General features: G+C 43.1%; 1 protein-coding gene across 4 annotated transcripts in view; it reads left to right on the top strand.

Moving 5' to 3' along the window:
* The window catches only part of MAEA (macrophage erythroblast attacher, E3 ubiquitin ligase), a 112262-nt gene extending 107403 nt beyond the window's left edge, over positions 1 to 4859 (top strand). For 2 of the 4 annotated variants that reach the window (XM_074951845.1, XM_074951846.1), the window contains exons 8-10: positions 2219 to 2352; positions 3118 to 3313; positions 3726 to 4859. In XM_074951845.1, coding sequence (XP_074807946.1) covers positions 2219 to 2352; positions 3118 to 3313; positions 3726 to 3821 — 426 coding nt within the window. In that variant the 3' untranslated portion in view covers positions 3822 to 4859. The remainder of the gene's footprint in view (positions 1 to 2218; positions 2353 to 3117; positions 3314 to 3725) is intronic. The other 2 variants (XM_074951843.1, XM_074951844.1) reach the window with 2 other exon arrangements.
* Positions 4860 to 21486: the final 16627 nt, after the last annotated feature.

Here is a 21486-nt window from a genome sequence, read left to right as displayed (position 1 = left end):
ACAGAAGATTCCTTAGATTTGTGATGGGTCTCAACCGCTATCAATATAGGGTATTCCCTTCCAGTTTAGCAACTGCATCCACTTCACAAAGTGTTTTCTGTAGTAGCAGCACAACTCATACAGGGCAGCACCACCATCTTCCCGTATCTAGCTGACTGGCTGCTTACAGGCAGAACATGTCCAGAAGCTGTAGCTTCACTCTCATCACTGCTCCATCTCCTAATATCTCTGAGAATCTCAATGAACATGGACAAGTCTACCCTGACTCAAGCCCAGTCTCTGCATTTCATAGGAACTACCTTAGACACAGTAAAAGCAAGGGCTTATCTCATCGACCGATTCCAAGCCATGGGCAGACTGATAGATGAGATCATGCACAATTTTCAAACATCAGACCAGATTTCTCTCTCTCCTGGATTACATGGCATGATGTACTTATATAACACCCTTCGTCAGATTGCACCTCTGCTGTAAGTAGGATTGGCTTCTAACAGTATTTTTATCGAGCATACACAGCGTGAACACTGTAGTGACAGTCCCCACCATGGTAAGGGCCCCTTTGACCCCATGGAAGAATCTAGCAAAATTGTGCGTGGGCGTTCCTTTCCCATCTGCCCATATCCAACAGGGTGTCTCAGATGCCTATGTGATAGGGTGGGGGCTCACATGGACAGTCACACTGCGCAGAGCACTTGCGTGACCCAGGAACCTGGGATGCGCATAAATCTCTAACTACGAAGGAAGTTAAACTCTGGAACAGACTTCCAAGTGTGGAATCCCCTCATTGGAGTTTTTTAAAGAAGAAGTTGGACAAACACCTGAAAGGGATGGTCTAGGTTTACTCGGTCATGTCTCAGCACAGGAGGCTGGACTTGACCTCTTGAGGTTCCTTCCAGCCCTGTATTTCTAGGATTCTGTACCACCTGTAGCCTCACACCTCCTCCACTGGGTAATGCTGGTCATTCACTCACAGTGGAACACACACAAGGACCAGCATTCAAAGAAGAAAGTGAAGTTACTTACCCTTTGTAACTGGAGTTCTTCAGTATGCGTGGGCCTTATCTGTATTCCACGACTGCCCTCCTTCCCCTCTGCTTCAAATAGTCTCTGATTTGTGGTAAGGAAGAAATGGAGAGGCATCGGTCCGCACTGCTCCTTTATATACCCTCAGAATGGAGCATGAGGAGAGCAAGGGTCACGCCAACAGACGCTCTTTGCTAGAATTCTCTGGTCTCAGGCACATGGAGCATATGCGGAATACAGATAGGGACCACGCATCTCAAAGAACTCCCCTTATGAAGTGTAACGTCCCTGTCTTATTTTCATGAAAATGAACTGCTTTGTAATTACCGTTTTTTTTTATATATGCACTCCACAGGGTTACAATGTACTTGTAAGATGTGGGGGGAGGAGGGGAATTCTTAAACAGAAACAAACTCATACCATACGTTTTCTCTAAACCAAAGTTATGCTAAGCTTTCAAATTAACAAAGGCTTTTCTCTGAAACTAAACAACCTTCCTGTTGAATTTTAATGCTTAAAAAAACATTGAGCTGTATGGCCTGCATTAGACTGTTTATTACCATCCATGTAGTCCTGTCTTGCAAACAAGCATCAGCAGGGTTAGCCTGATTTGAAATGGAAAAGTTCATGCCTTTTCAACAGACATTTGTTTTCTGGCTTTAAAATAGACATTCCAGAGCATTAATTTTGTTTAATAAATGGGCCAACATTCCAGAAAATTAAATACTAACAATGGTAGCAGGCATTAAAGAGTTTGTATAATCTCCTTTAATAGAAAAGGAGTCAAACGTATCTAGAACCACCCATAGATCATTGTTTTTGATGGGGGCAAGGACGAGTGTGTGTACTGTGTTGCACGTATACAAAGCATCTTTGAGAACAATCATTTTCTCAAACCTTTTCTATAAATTGATTCTGTTGTGTCCCATATAAACTATAGCATTTTCTTTGAGCCAAGGTGTTATATTTATACAATTGCATTTACATGTATGAAGTGGAAAGCGTGTTTTAAAGCTGAGACTTTTTTTGTAAAAATATTTTTTATTTTTTCCTAATACACCAGTGCTATAAGGTGCTAGCTCTTTATTTTATGTTAATTTCAGTCATGGGGGAGTGGTATGTAATTTGCTACTTTTAAAACAGTTTTCTGCAAGAACTATATTGAAAATACTTACAGCTGTGTTTTTTCGAACAGGATCTCTTGGACCCTGCACGATGGAGAATGCTGATTCAGCAGTTTAGATATGATAATTACAGACTACATCAGCTGGGGAACAATTCTGTTTTTACTATAACACTCCAGGCAGGCCTTTCAGCTATAAAAACACCGTATCCTTTAATGCAGAATACCAATGTGAAAAGCATTAAAAAAAATTGCCTTGTAGACAAACTTTTTGAGGAATATATGTGAAATTTGAATACTTTCACTTTTCATTTGTAAAATATGAGTATAAATGGGCATATATCTGCTAAAACAAAAACGTTAGTAAAAACAAATGGAGGCAATTAAAAACAAAATGCAAAAAAAAAAACCCAAAATACAACAGATGCTACATACAGTGTATACACGTTATACTTGGCCGGCGGTCTGGTTTGACCTAGGAATAATACATTTGCAGTAGATGTTGATTAGAATCAGAATTTAAAAAGAATTCCTTTTATTATCATAAAATACAATGCACTAGGGTAAAGAGTATGTGAATATACAAGGCAGTGTGCTAAACCTTTGAATTTCTTAACCAGTCCCTCCCTCAGAACATTTAAAATAGGAATTCTGACCGGGGCCTTCATACTTGCAATAGACAAGATTCTTGCAGATCCCTCTCCCACATCAGAAGCTTCACCCCTTTGCTGGTTGCTTTTGTTTTTTTTTGTTTTGTTTTTTGTTCTGAAATGTACAAAATCAGTTACCCTTTATGTGCTTGTGAAGTTGAAACAAAGAAACTCATGGGTCACTGAAGTTCTGTAAATTGCATAAGAATACGTACCTCGTGTGTACAGCAGATAACTTATCAGCCATTTTCACTCAGTGCCCTAACAAATTAACTCTTGACTCATTCGATGACTATTGTTCTTTGACTTGCTGTTATACAGACAGTGTTATAAAGAGGATGGCAGTTCAAAAAACCCAGACTGCCCTGTGTGTAGCAAATCTCTGAACAAGCTGGCTCAGCCTCTGCCTATGGCACATTGTGCCAACTCCCGACTAGTCTGCAAGATTTCAGGGGATGTAATGAATGAAAATAATCCTCCCATGATGTTGCCAAATGGATATGTCTATGGATACAATGTAAGTGTTTCATGTAGGGACTCCTGGAAGTCTGAGCGGCTGGTGGGTGTACATCCTGTAGCATATGAGAGCTCTTGAATTTGTCGGAAGGCAAACCTGAGGCATCTTGTATGTTTAAAGGATGGGGTGAACTATTGATTCTCACAACATTGTTTTAAGAGACTTTATTTTTATTATTTGATCAGGAAATTATTAAATATGAATTTAAATGTGAAACCAAATGGGGTTGGGATGAATCTTTAACTCTTAATCACGAAAAGTTACTGAGCAAGGTTTTTGTGAAAGAGCTTTACATTATAAAGTAGCTACTACAAACAGCATACATTTTGTTCACTAACTGTTGAAAGTTAATGTATTAACCAGTTATGTTTACTGTTCAAAATCTGATCACTTTTCATGGCTCTTTTTTCAGTCCCTGCTTTCTATTCGTCAAGATGACAAAGTAATTTGTCCAAGAACCAAAGAAGTCTTCAACTTCTCACAAGCTGAGAAAGTCTATATCATGTAGGTCCATAAAATACATGATGAAATGCCGCTGGAATTTTGACACAGGATTTATTGGCATGCCCTGGAGAAGGGGGGCCTTATGTGTGGCAAAGAAGCAAAATCTGCCACCTTGGGGATCAGACCTGTCGGTGGCATTATTGTTTCTTGCGACCAAAGATCAATGAGCAACAGTACACACTCTTAAAAAGAGAGGAAACATGACTTAAGTTTGTACTTGAAAATAAAACAAATTTTGATTGTTAGCGTTTTGTAACATAAGGTCAAAAATTGGACTCATCTCAAAAATACTTTCATCTTTCAAAGGAGAATTTTCTTTAAAGATGGACATTTGCACTGGGGGAAACGTTACAATAGATTTGAAACTAAATCCATTTTCCTTCCCTCCGTTTTTCACAATTGTCCAAGGCCCTTTTGTTAATTATCGAAGATTTCAGTTAATACGAGTGTGTTCTCCTTTAAGCTGGTCTTTGCCTTCTTTTCTGATCCTCTTGTGAAGTAATAATTCTGAAATGGGTCGTTGTAATTAGTTCCATGGGAAGATACTGATGTCATTGACACAAGACTGGCTTCACTGGAGGATCAATGAGAGACTGGTTTGAAGGAGTATGAAATCTTTTTTTTTCCCCCCAAAACCAAATTTTTTAAGGAGGTTGCATAAATATCAAGAGGAACTGAGAACATTTCAGGCAAAATACACTGCTTGTTTGGATGTTCTTTTTCCAGTTTACCATAGTGTTAAAGTCCTTCTAAAGTTATTAGTTATGTGCATAGGGTTCAATATCAAATCATTAGTGCTACTGCCTTATTTCTTGCTTTGAGAATGTACTCACATGAAAATCAGCTGGTATCCTTAAGTGTTGGGCAAAGTTTTGGAAGATGCCTTGCAGGATGATTACATAATTTTAGGGTTTAAATAGTATTCATTACTGAAACTAATAGTTCAGTTTTAATTACTACAGAACACACCCTTATGACTTTTCAAGAGAATAAACCATTGTAGTTTAAACAAAACCATATTGTAGAGGTTTGTATTTAGCGCTTATTTTTGCATGTTGATGTTGATTAGCTAATAAAAGATTGTACATGTAAAACCTGTTAATAAAAATTGTTTTCCATTTCTTAATGATACAAAATTAGAAAGCTGCTTTGTATTTATAATGCAAACAACTTTCTTTCCCGTTTTATAAGGACATCTCTGAAAATGGAAGTTCCCCTTCTTTAGCAGTCATCTTGTGGAAAAAAATTAAGGAGAATCTTTGGTCATAACAATTGTTTTCAAGCTTTTAAAACTGAGCAACCTGACCAAATCACCATGATTAGTTTAAAATTATCACTCTGTATATGATTTTTAAAAAAGTGCTACAATTCACAGCCTTATCCAAACACCATCCAGCATTTCCTCAAATAGGGTTGTCTGATATTCTGGTGGTCTGTTAAACTACTTTTGGAGGATATATCAACACAATAGTTCCTTAAGCACTTCTGAACAGCGCCTCCTTCCAAGAAAATGTATTTGTGTGGCATCTGCAATGTTTCACAGTTACGGATTCTAATCCTGTATGTGGCAGCCAGTCTGTGGAAGGGGGTAGATACAGCGGGAACCTTGAGAGGTGCTGAGAATGGAGTGTTTAAACACACCCACTATTGATGCACATAAGCTAGTGCAATTATTGTATCACATGGGTGTAAATAGGTGTAAATTTGGCAGCGAATCCTATTTTCTTGCCCTCTTGTTGGAAATATCTTCAGTTTCACTCGGTGTCTGCTGAGGAAGTGTTTCTGGAAGTAGCAGAGAGATGCACTCCTGTGGGAGGCAGAGGGAAATGGACAAAGAAGGTGCTGCATGGGTAATTCGTAGATACATATAAGTATCAATATGTTAGTTAGGACTGTTAATTAATCGCAGTTAACTCACACGATTAACTCAAAAAAATTAATCCCGATTAAAAAAATTAATCCCGATTAATTGCATTGTTAAACAATGGAATACTAATTGAAATTTATTAAATATTTTTGGAAGTTTTTCTACATTTTCAAATATATCTATTTCAGTTACAACACAGAATACAAAGTATACAGTGATCACTTTATATTTTTATTACAAATATTTGCACTGTAAAAATGATGAAATAGTATTTTTCAATTCACCTCATACAAGTACTGTAGTGCAATCTCTTTATCATGAAAGGGCAACTTACAAATGTAGATTTTTTTTTTGTGACATAACTGCACTCAAAAACAAAACCATGTAAAACTTTAGAGCCTACAAGTCCACTCAGTCCTACTTCTTGTTCAGTCAATTGCTAAGAGAACCAAGTTTTTTTTACATTAACAGGAGATAATGCTGCCCACTCCTTAATTAGTGTCACCGGAAAGTGAGAAAAGGTGTTCAGATGACAATGTTGTAGCTGGCGTTGCAAGATATTTATATGCCAGATGTGCTAAAGTCATATGCCACTTCATGCTTCGGCCACCATTCCAGAGGACATGCTTCCATGCTGATGACGCTTGTTAAAATAATAATGCGTTAATTAAATTTCTGACTGAACTTCCTTGCAGGGAGAATTGTATATCTCCTGCTCTGTTTTACCTGCATTCTGCCATATGTTTCATGTTATAGCAGTCTCAGATGATGACCCAGCACATGTTCATTTTAAGAACTCTTTCACTGCAAATTTGACAAAATGCAAAGAAGATAGCTACAGCACTTGACCCAAGATTTAAGAATCTGAAGTGCCTTCCAAAATCTGAGAGGGATGAGGTGTGGAGCATGCTTTCAGAAGTCTTAAAAGAGCAGCACTCTGATGCAGAAACTACAAAACCCAAACCACCAAAAAAGAAAATCAACCTTCTGCTGGTGGCATCTGACTCACATGATGAAAATGAATAGGCCTGGGTCTGCACTGCTTTGGATCATTATTGATCAGAACCCGTCACCAGCATGGACGCATGTCCTCTGGAATGGTGGTTGAAGCACGAAGGGACATACAAATCTTTAGCGCATCTGGCATGTAAATATTTTGCGATGCCGGCTGCAACGGTGCCAAGCAAACACTTGTTCTCATTTTCAGGTGACATTGTAAATAAGAAGCAGGCAGCATTATGTTCTGCAAATGTAAACAAACTTGTTTGTCCAGTTTTACATTGTTTTATTTTTGAATGCAAGGGTTTTTTTGTACATAATTCTACATTTGTAAGTTCAACTTTCATGATAGAGATTGCACTACAGTACTTGTATTAGGTGAACTGAAAAATACTATTCTGTTTTTTACAGTGCAAATATGTCATCAAAAATAAATATAAAGTGAGCACTCTACACTTCATATTTTGTTGTAATTGAAATCAGTATATTTGAAAATGTAGAAAACATCCAGAAATGCCACTTATTTAAATATTCTTTTGTTTAACAGTGTGATTAACAGCATGATTAATCGCAATGAATGTTTTTATTGCATGCTTAATCACAATTTTTGTTAATCATGTGGTAGCCCTAATGTTAGTGTGAACCTAGGGTTGCCAACTCTGAGGCACAGAAAAACCAGCTGCTCTGTGGGTGGGGCTAGGCCCTGGGGCTGGGGGAAATCATGGGGAGGGATTGAGCTCTTGGAAAGCTAATCAAGATTTGGGAGTAGGACTAGGGTGCCAATTCTCCCATTGGCTGGTGTCTGCCCCAGGCAAGCTGCCCCCACAGAACAGGACATGGGTACTCGGTGGCCTCAGCCCACTCCCAGCTGTCACAAGCGTAGCTGGTAGTTAAGAGTGTGCCAGGCACGGTTGGCTGGCTGTCCACTCAGCAAAATAACCAGCACCTTACTTCTGACAGGCAACCAGCAAGGTAGTATTAAAACCAGCCAGGCTTGTCAAAGACCAGCCAGGTGGCAACCCACTGAAGCAGAAATTGAAACACTGTGAGTTCAGTGCGTTCTGCCTTTTGGAGAGTTAGCACATTACTCACTAACAAGCCTCTCTGAAAGAGCAACATTGCTGAGATCCAAATGGAACTGTGTTCTGTTGTCTTTGACAGATTATTGCTGCACACTACGATAGGTGAGAGTGGTGAAGGAAAGGGTTGGTTTTTTTTAATGAATCAAAAGCAATTTCAGACTCCTCCCTCACCAAATAAATAAATGCAAAAAACCCCAATGCGTGTACATTGAAATGGGAGTTAGGCACCTAACCTGCTTGGGTACTTTTGAAAATCCCACTGGGCATCTATCTGCATGTTTAGGCACTTAAATGTTTGAGAATCAGGCCTCCCATCCTTCAAGTTTTTAGATATAGATCCCATCCTTTCCCACCTGGTTCTTATTCATACACTGGAAGAGGGGACACAAGCTTTGTGTCCCATCGATAAAGCTTGAGTTGATCTCAAAAGATAAAGATGTTTACACCCTGATTCTGTATATAATTTAAAAAGCAGCACCCTTTAACTCATTATAATTTGAAGATAGCTTCTTGAAGTAGCATTTTTATTTAAATGATATTTAGTAGATTACAGTAACTTTAGGCTTTAACAGGTTGTCAATTTCAAATTTAATACTAAAGCTTTTTAAATGTATTTAATCTTTAAAAGTCCAGTTTTTTTTAAATATCCATTTTTATCCACCTTGATTGGAGTGTCAATGAACATAAACTCCAGAAAATGCCAGAAATGTTCACAGAAACACCTCAGGTTCAGCAAACTCATCAAATCACAAGCAGGGTTCCAACAGAAACTTGCCTAGTTTCCTGGGGTTGCTGGGAATCCTGGAACAGGGCAGCCTACTCATGTGAACTGCCCTCCTGCTGAGCCCGCAGCCTGGCAGCCCCGGCTCCAGCCAGGGTACTAAATGTAGGAGCCCAGCTCCATGTAATGAGTCAGAGTTTCCAAAACAAACACTTTCTGGAATTTCCAATTCACAGGACATTTTAAAAGAAATTGGTTTTGTTTTCACATTTCCTGTGAACTGGAAATTCCTGGTTCAGGCCTGCTCTATTCTAAATCTCTTCTCAAATGCCTTTAAGACCCTTCTTTTTTCCTGCTTCCTAAGCTCAGTGGTGGAGAATCCCCTCTCTCAGCCAAAACCCAGAGGTTTGTGGTGGTGGTACTTGGTTTCTTCTGATGGCCCTTTGTTCATTTTTCAAGTCACGTGAGTGCAGGAGAGGACTCTGAATGCTAAGATTCACAGCTCCATTACAATGGGTACTTCAGCCTGCTTGCACTTTGGAGCTGGAACCAGGCTGGTTGGTCCTGGCAGCGTGCCACACTTCCTGAAGTTCCCTCGGTTTTTTCTGCCCCACAGCAGCTGGCAGCTCGCCCAGACCTCCCCGCTGCAGAGCTTTTTCTGAGGGAAATTCCAAAGTTTTAGACTAACAATTCAGTTTAGTAATATCTGCTTCCTAGCAGTCCCAGGCTGAATTTAAATTTGGGGGAATTTGTCCTCTCAACTCTGCTTCCCCTTTTGAGGCCTTTGCAGTGGCTGAAGCCCCTGTTGGCTTCAGGGAGAGAGCGATGTGGAGAGACAAAAGGATGGATCTGTATTGTCCTGTCCTCTCTTTCCTTCCCCTACTGTCCCATGGGGGAGCTCTGCTGGGCAGAGTGCAGTTTCCCTCACAGTTCAGACTGACTGGGGTTGCCTTGCTGCCCCCATCCCACACACACACACAATCCCCAGCCAGGAGAGGAGGCAGTTGGGATTGGACAAGAATAGGCTCCAGGGCAAGTCACTTGTCCTTTCCCATCTCCATGAAGGGAGTGAAGCCAGAAGGGCAATGCACCATGTAGAGGATTGCACCTGGGTCCCTATAACTTACTCCAGCAGCTACTTTTCTGACTGTGGAACTCAACTGCCTCCCTCCTCCATTTCGCTGTGGATCATGGATGGCACCGCATGGATGCTGCCAATGCAGGAAGGGTCTTCAGGCCTAACGTGCACCCTCAGGTGCCACTTCTATCTATAGCAGGCTTCCTGGTTCTAATGTACTTTTTGAGTCTTTGTCTAGCTGTTCTTCAAATTCTTTTTTGGCCTTCCTAATGATATTTTAACACTTCAGAGACAATACTGGGCTGATGTTCCCAGCTGCTGCTGAAAGTCACCATACCCTGCCCTATGGTCCAGATTGTTGTTTCTACCTTTTGTGGCATGGTGCCATGCCTCACCGCTTCCTACCCTCAGCAGATAGCTATGGAGTTGTGAGAGGGACAGCAGCCCAGATATGGGAAGAATCAGCCTATAATCAAGGGCCTCAACACAATATTTCTTCCTTTCTTTCTTTTTTGGTTTCCATTTTATAAGGCTAGAAGTGTCCCTTGTACTGATACCAGATTTAAATGTTGAGTGGTACACACTGAAGATTGAGTCTATTTTCCTCAGTGATCAGGGCCTTGGTGTTTCTAACCGACGGAGATTTTCATCTGTAAAGAGTGATGTCCTGGACAGGCCTTCAGAAGGAGCCAGCACTTGGCAGGTGTAGTCTCAGCCCCCTCCTTTGGGCATGAAAACTCTCAGATGGTATCAGGCCAACAAAAATAAATACAAACTGTCATCTGGCACCCCACGTGCCACGTATGCTTTCACAAGCAATGCTAACATGGGTGAACAGTATTTCAAGTATGGTCCCTCTCAACTTAAAAATCGATTCTAAGGGATTCTCCATGGAAAGAGAGGAGAAAAGAAAATAAGATTCAAATCTATTTCATGCTGGTGTATGGGGCTTTGGTCCTTGGGATCAGACACACAGACAGATCAGTTCCCCACTATCCAAGTGATAAAATGGGAAGCTTTATGGAAAACCAAGGCTATTCAGAGTCAACAAAAATGTCAATTTGCAATCCTGACTCCTGCCAGTCACCATATAGAGGAATACAGCCACTGGAAAATTGTCCCTCAATGGTATCCATCGGGTAGGCTCTGTACTCCCTAGAGTCACGTGCTCATAGTGCCAATATAAAGGGCCCTGCTGACCCACAGCCACCTCAGTTCCTTCTCACTGCCCATGACAGTCGCTGGAACTACTTTGTCCTTGAAATCTGCAAATACACTCTCAGTGGACTTTTCTCTTCATTATATATAGTTACCTCTTGTTCATAATAGTAAAGTTATTGTTAATAGATAGATAGGTAAGAGAAGAATGAGGGGGGATTTGATAGCTGCTTTCAACTACCTGCGAGGTGGTTCCAAAGAGAATGGTTCTAGACTATTCTCAGTGGTAGAAGATGACAGGACAAGGAGTAATGGTCTCAAGTTGCAGTGGGGGAGGTTTAGGTTGGATATTAGGAAAAACTTTTTCACTAGGAGGGTGGTGAAACACTGGAACGCATTACCTAGGGAGGTGGTAGAATCTCCTTCCTTAGAAGTTTTTAAGGTCAGGCTTGACAAAGCCCTGGCTGGGATGATTTAATTGGGGATTGGTCCTGCTTTGAGCAGGGGGTTGAACTAGATGACCTCCTGAGGTCCCTTCCAACCCTGATATTCTATGATTCTATGATAGGTTAGCGGAACTCTGTTTAGCAGCGTTATTCTCTGCCCGTTGCCAGGGCATGCCTGTGTCTCCGGGTTTTAAGCCTTGTGCCTCATGCTACAAGCCTGTTCCTGTGAGCAACACCTGAAGTGCCTGGGAGAAGCTCACCTGCAGGAGCGCTATAAGATCTGTAAGGACTTGAGGCCCGCACCAAAAAGATAGACACCAGACTGAAATTTATCCTAATGGAGGCAGCATTAAGACCACACCACGGGGGGCCCCACGAAGTTAAGTTGCTCAGGCTTCGGCTTCAGCCCTGGGTAGTGGGGTTCGGCTTTCTGCCCTGGATCCCAGCAAGTCTAATGCCCGCCCTGCTTGGCAGCCCCCTGAAACCTGCTTGAGGCCCACCCCCCCCACCCCCATGGTGTCCCGTACCTCTGGTTGAGAACTATTGGTCTAAAGGATTCCAGGGCTACCTTGAAGTCCTTAGGACTTTATACACCAGCACCTACAAGGAAACATTATAAGCCTAAACTGGCCTCTCAATTCTTCCCGTAACCTGCCTGGCAGGACAATCACAGGAAGAGAAGCAGGGGATTTAGGAGAAGACCTCCTTCCTAACCTTCATCCATGTCCATGCCTGCTTCCCACAGACACTCTGGTGTGTCCAAGCAGGCCTTTTGATGGGACGCTTGGGGACGATGTACCAGGATGGAAACTGGATCTAACTTCCCCAATATTTGCAGACTGTTTATCCCATTTCTATCAGGCGTGGGCCCATATTACAACAGACCACTGGGTGCTAAGCATGATAGCAGTGGGATATACCCTTCACTTCAGTTTTCCCCCCTTCACACCTTCCCTCTCCATCCCTCTTCAGGGACCCTTCTCAGGAGCAAGTTCTAGCCCAAGAGGTGCAGTATTTCCTAAGGGTGGGAGTTCTGGAAGAGGTTCCTCCAGAGTTAAGGGGCTGAGGGCTTTACTCCTGATATTTCCTAATCCCGAAAACTAATGGCAGTTTCAGACTGATTCTGGACTTGTGAAAGCTCAACAGATACATGAAGAAGCTAAAGTTTGGCATGGTCTCCTTCGCTTTCAACATCCCCTCCCTGGATCCGGTGGACTGGTACTTTGCCCTTGATTTGGAGGATGCTTACTTCCATATCTTGATTTTTTCAGAAGATTCCTCAGGTTCATCATGAATCATGCACAATACCAATTTGCGGTTCTCATGTTTGGCCTGTCAGCAGCTCAAGTGTTCACAAAGTGAATGTGGTTGTCGCAACCTTCCTGAGGAGATGTGGGGTTCGGGTCTAGCCTTACGTCGATGACTGGCTGGTCAAAGGTTGGATCAAGGTCCAGGGGGTGTCCAATATAAAGTTAATCCAGGCAACATTCCAGGATTTAGGTCTGCTGATAAATGTGCGGAAGTCTATCCTCTCCCCGGTTCAAAAGATAGAGTTTATTGGAGTGATCCTTGACTCTGTCCAAGCCAGAGCCTTCCTCCAAGAAGCACGATTCCAAGCAATAGTGATGCTTACAGAGAGCCGCAAAGATCACCCCATCATAACAGTGAGGAACTGTTTGAAGCTCCTGGGCCACATGGCCTCCTGCACTTCTGTGGTGCAGCATGAAAAACTTCAACTCAGACCTCTCCAGACGTGTCTGGCATCCGTATACTTGCCAAAACAACACCATTTGGACACAGTTATCATCGTTTCCCTCTTGGTGGAGATGCCAATCCTTCCACCTCTGTACCCAGACCTGATCTCTCAGGACCACAGCTGCCTGCATCACCCGAACCTTGAGTACCTTCATCTGACAGCCTGGAAGCTCCATGGCTGAACCCTGCAGAGCTAGCATGTCTATGAGGTCCTACTAGGGAGCAGGAGGCTGTCAACCAGAGCTAAGTACCTGGCAAAGTGGAAGAGGTTCTTGATCTGGTCTACACAGAAGGGTATCTCACCTATGCAATCATCAATACCATTCATTCTGGACTACTTACTACATTTGACGCAACAAGGTTTAACCGTGTCCCCTATTAGTCTATCTGGTCACAATCTCAGCTTTTCACTCATAGGTGAATGGCTGTTCCATGTTTTCAAACAGCATCTGTAATCAGTTTCTTGATAGCCTTGACACATTGCACCCCCAGGTATGTCAACAAATCCCTGCCTGCGACTTCAACCTGGTATTATCAAAACTGACAGGACCCCTATTTGAGCTGCTGGTAATGTGCTCTCTGCTCTACCTGTCCTGAAAGGTGATCTTCCTACTGGCCATTACTTCTGTCAGAAGGGTCTCGGAGATCTGGGCCCTCACTTCAGAACCACCATAGATGGTATTTTTGAAGCACAAGGTCCAATTGTGTCCTCATCCAGATTTCCTTCCAAAGATGGTTTCATAGTTCCATATTCACCCGAATATTTTCCTGCCGGACGTCTATCCGAAATTACATACCAACAAGGAAGAGCAGAGGCTCCACTCGCTAGACAGCAGATGTGTACTGGCTTTCTACATAGAAAGGACTAAGCCATTTCTGAAAATTACTCAGCTATTTGTAGCCGTTGCAGACAGGAAGAAAGATATAACCATCTCATCCCAGAGAATTTCATCACGGATCATATCCTGCATCCGCACATGCTACGACCTGGCAAAGGTTCCTGCCCCACCTGCCTTGACAGCACATTTCACAAGGGCCCAAGTATCTTCAACAGCATTCATAGCACAAGTTCCTATCCAGGACATTATAGAGCAGCAACGTGGTTGTCAGTTTACACTTTTGTGTCTCATTACAACAGGCTAGAGACAATACTGGATTTAGCCGAGTGGTGTTCCAATCAGCATGCCAATAAACTCCGAACCCGCCGCTTGTACGACTGCTTGGGAGTCACCTATATTGGAATGGACATGAGCAAGCACTCGAAGAAGAAGAAATAGTTAATAACCTTTCCATAACTGTTGTTCGTCAAGATGTGTTGCACATGTCCATTCCAAGACCCTCCCTCCTACCCCTCTGTCAGAGTAGGGCAAGAAGTAACTGAGGGGGCTGCAAGTTGGTAGGACCCTTTATACTGGTGCTATGAGCACGCAACTCCAGGGGGCACTGGAGCCAACCCAACGGATACCCCTGAGGGAAAATTTTCTGGTGGCTGTGCTCAGGGCGAGCGCAAAACTACATTGCAATGGACATGTGCAACACATCTCGAAGAACAACAGTTACAGAAAGGTTAGTAACCATTTTTTCCTATCGGAAACTTGTCTTCAAAGCACACCTATTTTATCATTCATGTCAGCCTTTTTCTTTTCCAAACTTCAATCATTACCATTTGATCTTATATCTTTCTTCTCCAGGATCAAGGTAGCAATAGCATTGGCCTTAGGGAAGAAGGAAATTCACTTCTCTTCCTGGATAATATGTTTCTGTATAGGGAGGAAACTGAAGCATACACAATGCTATGGTTTCTGGAGCATCTTGGATTCAGGGTAAACACAGACACATGTTACCAACAAACTCAATCATAGGCCTGGGATGAGGATGAATAGTATTGGGTATAAAGTCTCCTTTCAGAAGAATGTTAACAAAGATGAAGATGGCCATAATGGAAAACAAGTGGTGTGTCAGAAACAAATATATAAATCTTCCTGGAGCCTGATGGGAATTCTGATCATCATCCACTCGCAATTCATTGAGGTCTCAGAGCATTGTTCCCTCCATGGATAACAAACTTGTTCTTTGCATGTGTCCATTACACTTGGTGTGTGTGCATCTCGTGCACTGGTACCACAGAGTTTTCCCTAGTGGTACTCGTAGGGGCAGCCATGCCTTCACCCTGGTGACCCTCATGCTTGAAGCTGAGGGCATAAAAGGCGGAGTCATCCCACCCATTCTTCAGTTCCTTCTTACCATCCATTGCCAGTGGTCAAAGTATACTGTGTTTGAGATCATTCCTTTTGTGAATGTGCCTTTATAGCTAGTTGTTAGCGGTACTAGTTTTGGTCCCTTGGACCCCTTTTCTTTCTTTTCTTGTCAATAGTCAGTGGACTCCAGGCTCTGCCTGGTACCAGTGGAATCTATGTCAAGGTTCTCTGGTTTCAAGCTGTGTTCCCGGTATCACAAACAAATGCTCATGAGGGAGCCTCACTCTTGCTGTAGAAGTGCTTGGTTGAGGGTCACATCAGGGACAGGTATCCGATCTTCCAGGGCTTCAAGACTAGAGCAAACGAGCATCTCAGATACATCCTCATGGAGGCAGTCCTTTACCTGGCATCAGAACTGGCTCAGTTGGGTTGAGGAAACTCCTCAACTACTCCTTCTGGGAGTTCTCCTCCAAGCTTACCTGCAGACAGAAGCAGAAGAATATCTCCCCTCACTGGGGCAATCCTCAAAGAAGCATAAGCACTGGGAGCACCCTCGGCCTCCAAAGCCTAAGGAGAGGATGGTTTCAACTTCCTCAAAGTCCTCAATACAGTACTCCTCGGTGCAGAGATTAGCCACTCTGGTAAGATGCATACTTAGGATGTTTGCCGAGCCCTGTCTTTTTCCTGGATGGAACAAATCCCTTTGGGGTTTCTTCCCAACTGTTTGACTCCTATACAGAACAAATGAGAGGACCTCCTGCCACAGCGCAATGGCTTTCCAAATAGATCACCAGCTGCATTGTCATGTGCTACAAGGCCAAAGGCATCATGACCCCAAGGAAGCTGTCTGCACATTCAGCCAGAGCTTCCTCAGCCTTTATGGTGTTTGTGGGAAACATCCCTGTTGTGGACAGCTGCAGAGCAGCAATATAGTCATCAGTCCACACATTTGCTAGACATTACACAATTATTACCACATGAAGGGAAGATGCAAATGTGGGGAAAGTGGTCCTGCACTCCCTCTTCCAATGAGACTCCTAGACCCACTCCACTGAAAACAGCTTGGGGATTCACCTAGCATAATGGATATATGCAATCACTTTAAGAAGAAACAGCGGTTATTTGCTTCTCATAACTGTTGTTCTTCAAGATGAATTGTATATGCCCATTGCACGACCCAGCCTCCTTCCCCAATGCATTGGAGTGTATCATCTAAGATTCCAGTACAAAGAAAGTGAAGGATGGATGGGGTGGGCTCTGCCCATTATACTCTTGGCTTGGAGCATCAGGGATGCCAGGGCAGAGGTCTGGCCACCCCATGGGTACTGCTAGGGAAAACTCTCCAGCACTGGTGCACAAGACACACACACACACCTAGTGTAATGGACATATGCAACACATCTTGAAGAACAGCAGTTACAAGAAGTGAGTAATTTTTCTGGTCATGACAGTCAACATGTCTGATGAAGTTTTCATAATAACTGGAAAAAATGTGATCAGCCCTACTACTGAGAGAAATTATCCTGTTCTGGGCAGAGCAAAATTTCCTATCTGTGTGCACTGTCCACCAAGGGGGAGCTGAACACCAAGACTTACATGGCAGAAGTGGGTTTAGCAGCGTGGTTGCTGCACCTAGAAATATTTTGCTCATCGTAAATCAATTTGGTAGTCTGGTGACTGAAACATTTTGCATCTGGAAACACTAAATAAAGTGACCTGCAGACCCTAACTATATCAGGACCTGGGATGTGAGGTGGTGAATGACCTCTTGCAAAGCTGGGCAAGGTCCCTGCTATATGTCTTCCTACCTTTTCCACTTCTCCCTAGGATCATACAAAAGATAGGAATGAGAGATTGGCAGTGATAGTGTTTATGCCTTGCTGACTGAAGAAGCAATGGCTCTCAAGCCTGATTAACCTAGCACTGGATCTTCAGATATGTCTCTTTCACAGAGGAGGTCTGCTATTACAAGACCAATTGCCCATTGGCCCAGACAGATTTAAAACGAATACTTGGATGAAGTGACCATTGCTCCCATGGATCCCAAAAGAGAAGTCGGCAAACAGGACTTATTCTACCGCCTGGTGCAAAGTCCATAACCATGTTAAATCAAGTGAAATATAACCTTTCCTTCAGGAGATTTTTATTGTGTGTGTGTAAGCATGTCCAAGCAAAAAGGTCAAGTCTCTGCAGTATATATTCTCAGCATGTTCAAGAAAAGGAATTTTGTACAAATCCAATAATTAAATGCTTCCGTAGGGCACCGTCCTTATTCCAACCCCATAAGGTCATAGAACCTCATTCTGCTCCTTACGGCACTAACCAGATTGAACCCCTGCAGGAGGTGTTGCAGATTAGACCTCCTGATGAGTACTTTCACTAATCAGCTGAAGTTATTTTATTTGAAATTGGAAGCTCTCTCCAATGAAACCCAGTATTGTATTTTGAAGTCAGACAGGTGTTACTGAAATTTTTGAATTGAATTATATTAAACTAATGATGTGATCTAAAATAATGCCTTTAATTTTAAACCTTTTCTTTTTAACTATCTAAACTGGTAACCAAATTTGTGGACCACCCTAAAGGAATTGCCAGGGAAAGCTGCAGCTAGCTTCCTTTCCCTTGAAAGGACACTGATACAGCCCTCTGGTCAAGAATAGACAAGTCAGCAGTAGATCTTCAAAACAAAAAATATTTATTTAGAAATGAATGGTTACAGTAAAAGAATAGAGATAGATATAAGTAGGAACAAATACAATAAAGGTTACAGTTACAGGACTGAAGCAGCCTAGTAAATAAAGACACAACACTACAATAACACTGTCAATTATCGTTATCACATATAACAACATAGCAACGTAATCATTCGCTTAATACTCTATACCTTATAACAATATAACAATTAAGCATATAACAATATATCAATTAATCCTTCAATACTAAATACTTAAAACTGAACATCCAGTAAGCGCTGGCCAGGCGGTTACTAGGTGGGTAGGGGAAGATCGCACTCAGACCTCACACACTCAGTGTTATTTACAGTCGAAACACATATGCTCTAGGACATTAAGCAAAAGGAAATTACACTTCCAAAAAGCTTCTTTCAATTCCCTCTGAGACCATCTCAAAACGTCCTTCTACTCTGTCTCAAATTCGGGAGCATTGTCCTCTGCTGTCGGTGAAGGGCCATTGGGTAGCTGCTGCCGCTGCTTCTGAGGTGGTGGCAGAGATGGATTCTGCTGATGTTTCTCAGGTGGCTTCTTCTGCACAAGCATTTTCTTCCTTGAAGGTGCCTTGTATCTTCTCCTCTCTTTTCGGTCCCTGATCCCACGACAGGGTTTGGCCTGTCAGTCTTACATACTACCTGCTCTCCCAAGCTCAGCCAGTCAGTTTCCAACTTTTCTTAGCTCTGCCCTTGATAGGTAGCTCCTCCTCCTCCCTTACTTCTGTGGGGCTACAATGTATCTTTGTAGGATTTTGCTAATGCAACCCCATGCCTCTATTGTATCACCCGGTAATGGTGCAATCCTACCTCCTGATTGCATTATCTCGATATATCCCTATGGGCTCCCATGTATTCCTATGGGGTTTTTCTTAGCTGACCTTTGGATGAACCCTCGCTAAAGTCCCATGTATTCCTATGGGCTACAGTGTATCTCGACGGGCTTTTGCTGAGTCACCTGGAGGCACACTGCTATGAAAATTCCATGGTAACGGATCTGTGGACATCAGCAAAAAGAAGAAAAGGAAAATGTATCTGTGCTTTTCCAAAAATGTCCTCTCTAATAAGATCCCCAGATCCAGAGCCCCTGGGAGACAAGCAGTTCTTCCAGAAATAGAGATAGAAACTGACATCCAAGCATTTGGAATTTACCATGCTCTGCAGTAGGACAAGTCTATGTTTTTATCTCAGTTATATTTAACACAATCTGTAATTTGGGAAAGTAGGTTTGAATTATCCTGGTTCTGGAAGTTATATCAACTGGAGGTAGGGTTGCCAACTTTCTAATCCTTGAAAACTGAACACCTCTTCCCCAAGGCCCCTTTTCCTCTGAGACCATGCCCCCTGCCCCACCTGTCTCCCCCCCTCACACACACTTGCTCTCCCATTCCCCGGGGCTCACTTGCCACCTGCAGAGCCAGGCTGGGAAGTGCTGACGTGGACCCTGCCCTCCTGCCCAATCGGGGCAGAGCAGGAGTCAGTCCTGGAACGAGGGGCCGGGTGGGGAAATTGAGGCACAGTGGAGTGAGGGGTTCCTGGGAGCGAGGGGCTGGGGAAATTGGGGCATAGCAGGGTGGAGGGGGGGTCCATCCCTGGAGTGAGGGGCCAGGTGGGGAAATCGGAGCACAGCGGGGCAGAGGGGGTCCCTGGAGCTAGGGGCCGGGGAGGGGAAATCTGGGCACAATGAAGCGAGGGGTCCCCAGGAGCAAGGGGCCAAGTGCGGAAATTGGGGCACAGTGGGGGGGGTGTCCATCCCTGGAGTGAGGGGCCGGGTGGGGAAATTGAGGCACAGTGGGGCAGGGACGTCCTTGGAGCAAGGGGCTGGGTAAATCGGGGCACAACACAGTGGGGGGGGGGAGCCAGGTTACCCCCCCCTCGGGCAGCACCAGTACCTATTTTGGAGCCTGGTGCGGGAGCCAGCCAGTTCTCTCCGTCAGGCTGGGGGGCGGGAAGAGCAGCCACTGCTCAGCAGAGCCGCTCCTCCAGGCTCCAGCAGCAGCTGCTGCTGTGCTTCCCACTCCCCCGCCCCCCCGGTGGCGGAGGCCAGTTACTGCAGGTAACTGTTGACCAGGCGCTGCCAGTTTCCCTTTTCGACCAGACATTCCCGTCAAAAACCAGACACCTGGCAACCCTAAGGAGGGAATTTCAAGAGGCCGCGCGTTCCCCTTCTGCCAGTGGCTGGCAGGTCTGGTTCTGCTCCCAAGCTGCAAGCAGACTGATGTACTTATTGCATTGGCCCTTACTACTCAAAGAATGGAAATGTTCAGGTAAGCATGGGTACATTTTCCTAAAGGACACAGAATGAAATCAGGTTCAGAGTAGCAGCCGTGTCAGTCTGTATTTGCAAAAAGAAAAGGAGGACTTGTGGCACCTTAGAGACTAACCAATTTATTTGAGCATAAGCTTTCGTGAGCTACAAATAAATTGGTTAGTCTCTAAGAATGAAATAAAACACAGCTACTTAGCCTGGTTCATCACGATGGAATTCTAGTTAGTTTCTAGTGCCGTTTTTCTTAACTTCTGAGGTCTCTCCTCCTGTGGGGGTGCATGTAAGTCCTTAACAGGAAGGGGAACTATGAGCATGTACTGAATGGAGAAAATACAATACCAACCGCAATTTTTTGTACAAAAAAATTAGTTTCTTACTAGATATGCGACTGGTTTTCCTATAGTGCCATCTGCTGGTTAATATCATGAAGCACCGCTCAAATAATCCAGTTTGAAACATTACATAGCAAAGAATTACTATGAAAATACACTTGAGGATGTCACCTCAATAAGATTTGACGACATGCTCTAGGTGTTATTCAGCCTTGCTCAATGAATGCTCAGTATTAATGAATATATAGTATTAAACGTGATTTGTAAAAATACAGTGTGCTTCTTTTCTTGGAGAGAAAAATATAATTTGTGCCTATAACTAATAACGAATACTGTTTCTGGAGGAGGGGGAGGGAAGTCAGGGGCTCTGAGTATAGTGCCTTCCCTCTGATTTTCCAAAGTACTTTATCTTCCCCAAATTGTTGTGAGGTAAGTAACTATTAATTATACACATTTGTCCAGATAGGGTATCTCTCTGGCTCACAAGGTATCAGTGACTTACCCAAGACCATGTAAGAAGCTGGTGGCAGACCCAAGGATAGAACCTTTTCTATAACTTTTAGGGTGTGAAAAGGTGTTTTTTGTCATTACCTAGAGATCATCCCCCTGTATCGACCATGAAGTTCCTACACTACCGCCATTCATTTACCTTGTCTTGTTTTCAACTAATCTAAAAGCTCTGCCATTTTCTTGTTTAGCATAGAAGGGTGTTCCCCAGTATTCAAACTATATCATCTCAGGGTGTTGAGTACTCAGCGCCTTCCAAGACTGATCCCTTTGTCAGATGCTATTGCACAGTCATTCCCAGTCAGACATGTGCACATCCCCAGAACACTGTTTGATCACAAAGTAGGATGTTCTGCTGGAAATATCTCACCTCTGATATTTGCTTTAAAAATGCATGGATAATCTTTTTTTTTTTCATTGATGAAAGTAATTAGGTGGTGCAAAAGAGGTAGTTTGTCTTTTGATATCTTAATATATTTTTTCTTGCAGAAAAGTTGATCCTGCTCTTGGGAATACAAAACCTTAGAAATCTTTA

The sequence above is a fragment of the Natator depressus genome, chromosome 4 (assembly GCF_965152275.1).
Source record: "Natator depressus isolate rNatDep1 chromosome 4, rNatDep2.hap1, whole genome shotgun sequence".
NCBI lineage: Eukaryota > Metazoa > Chordata > Testudines > Cheloniidae > Natator > Natator depressus.
Note: the sequence above shows the minus strand (reverse complement) of the source record. Positions and strands in the feature narration are given on the sequence as shown.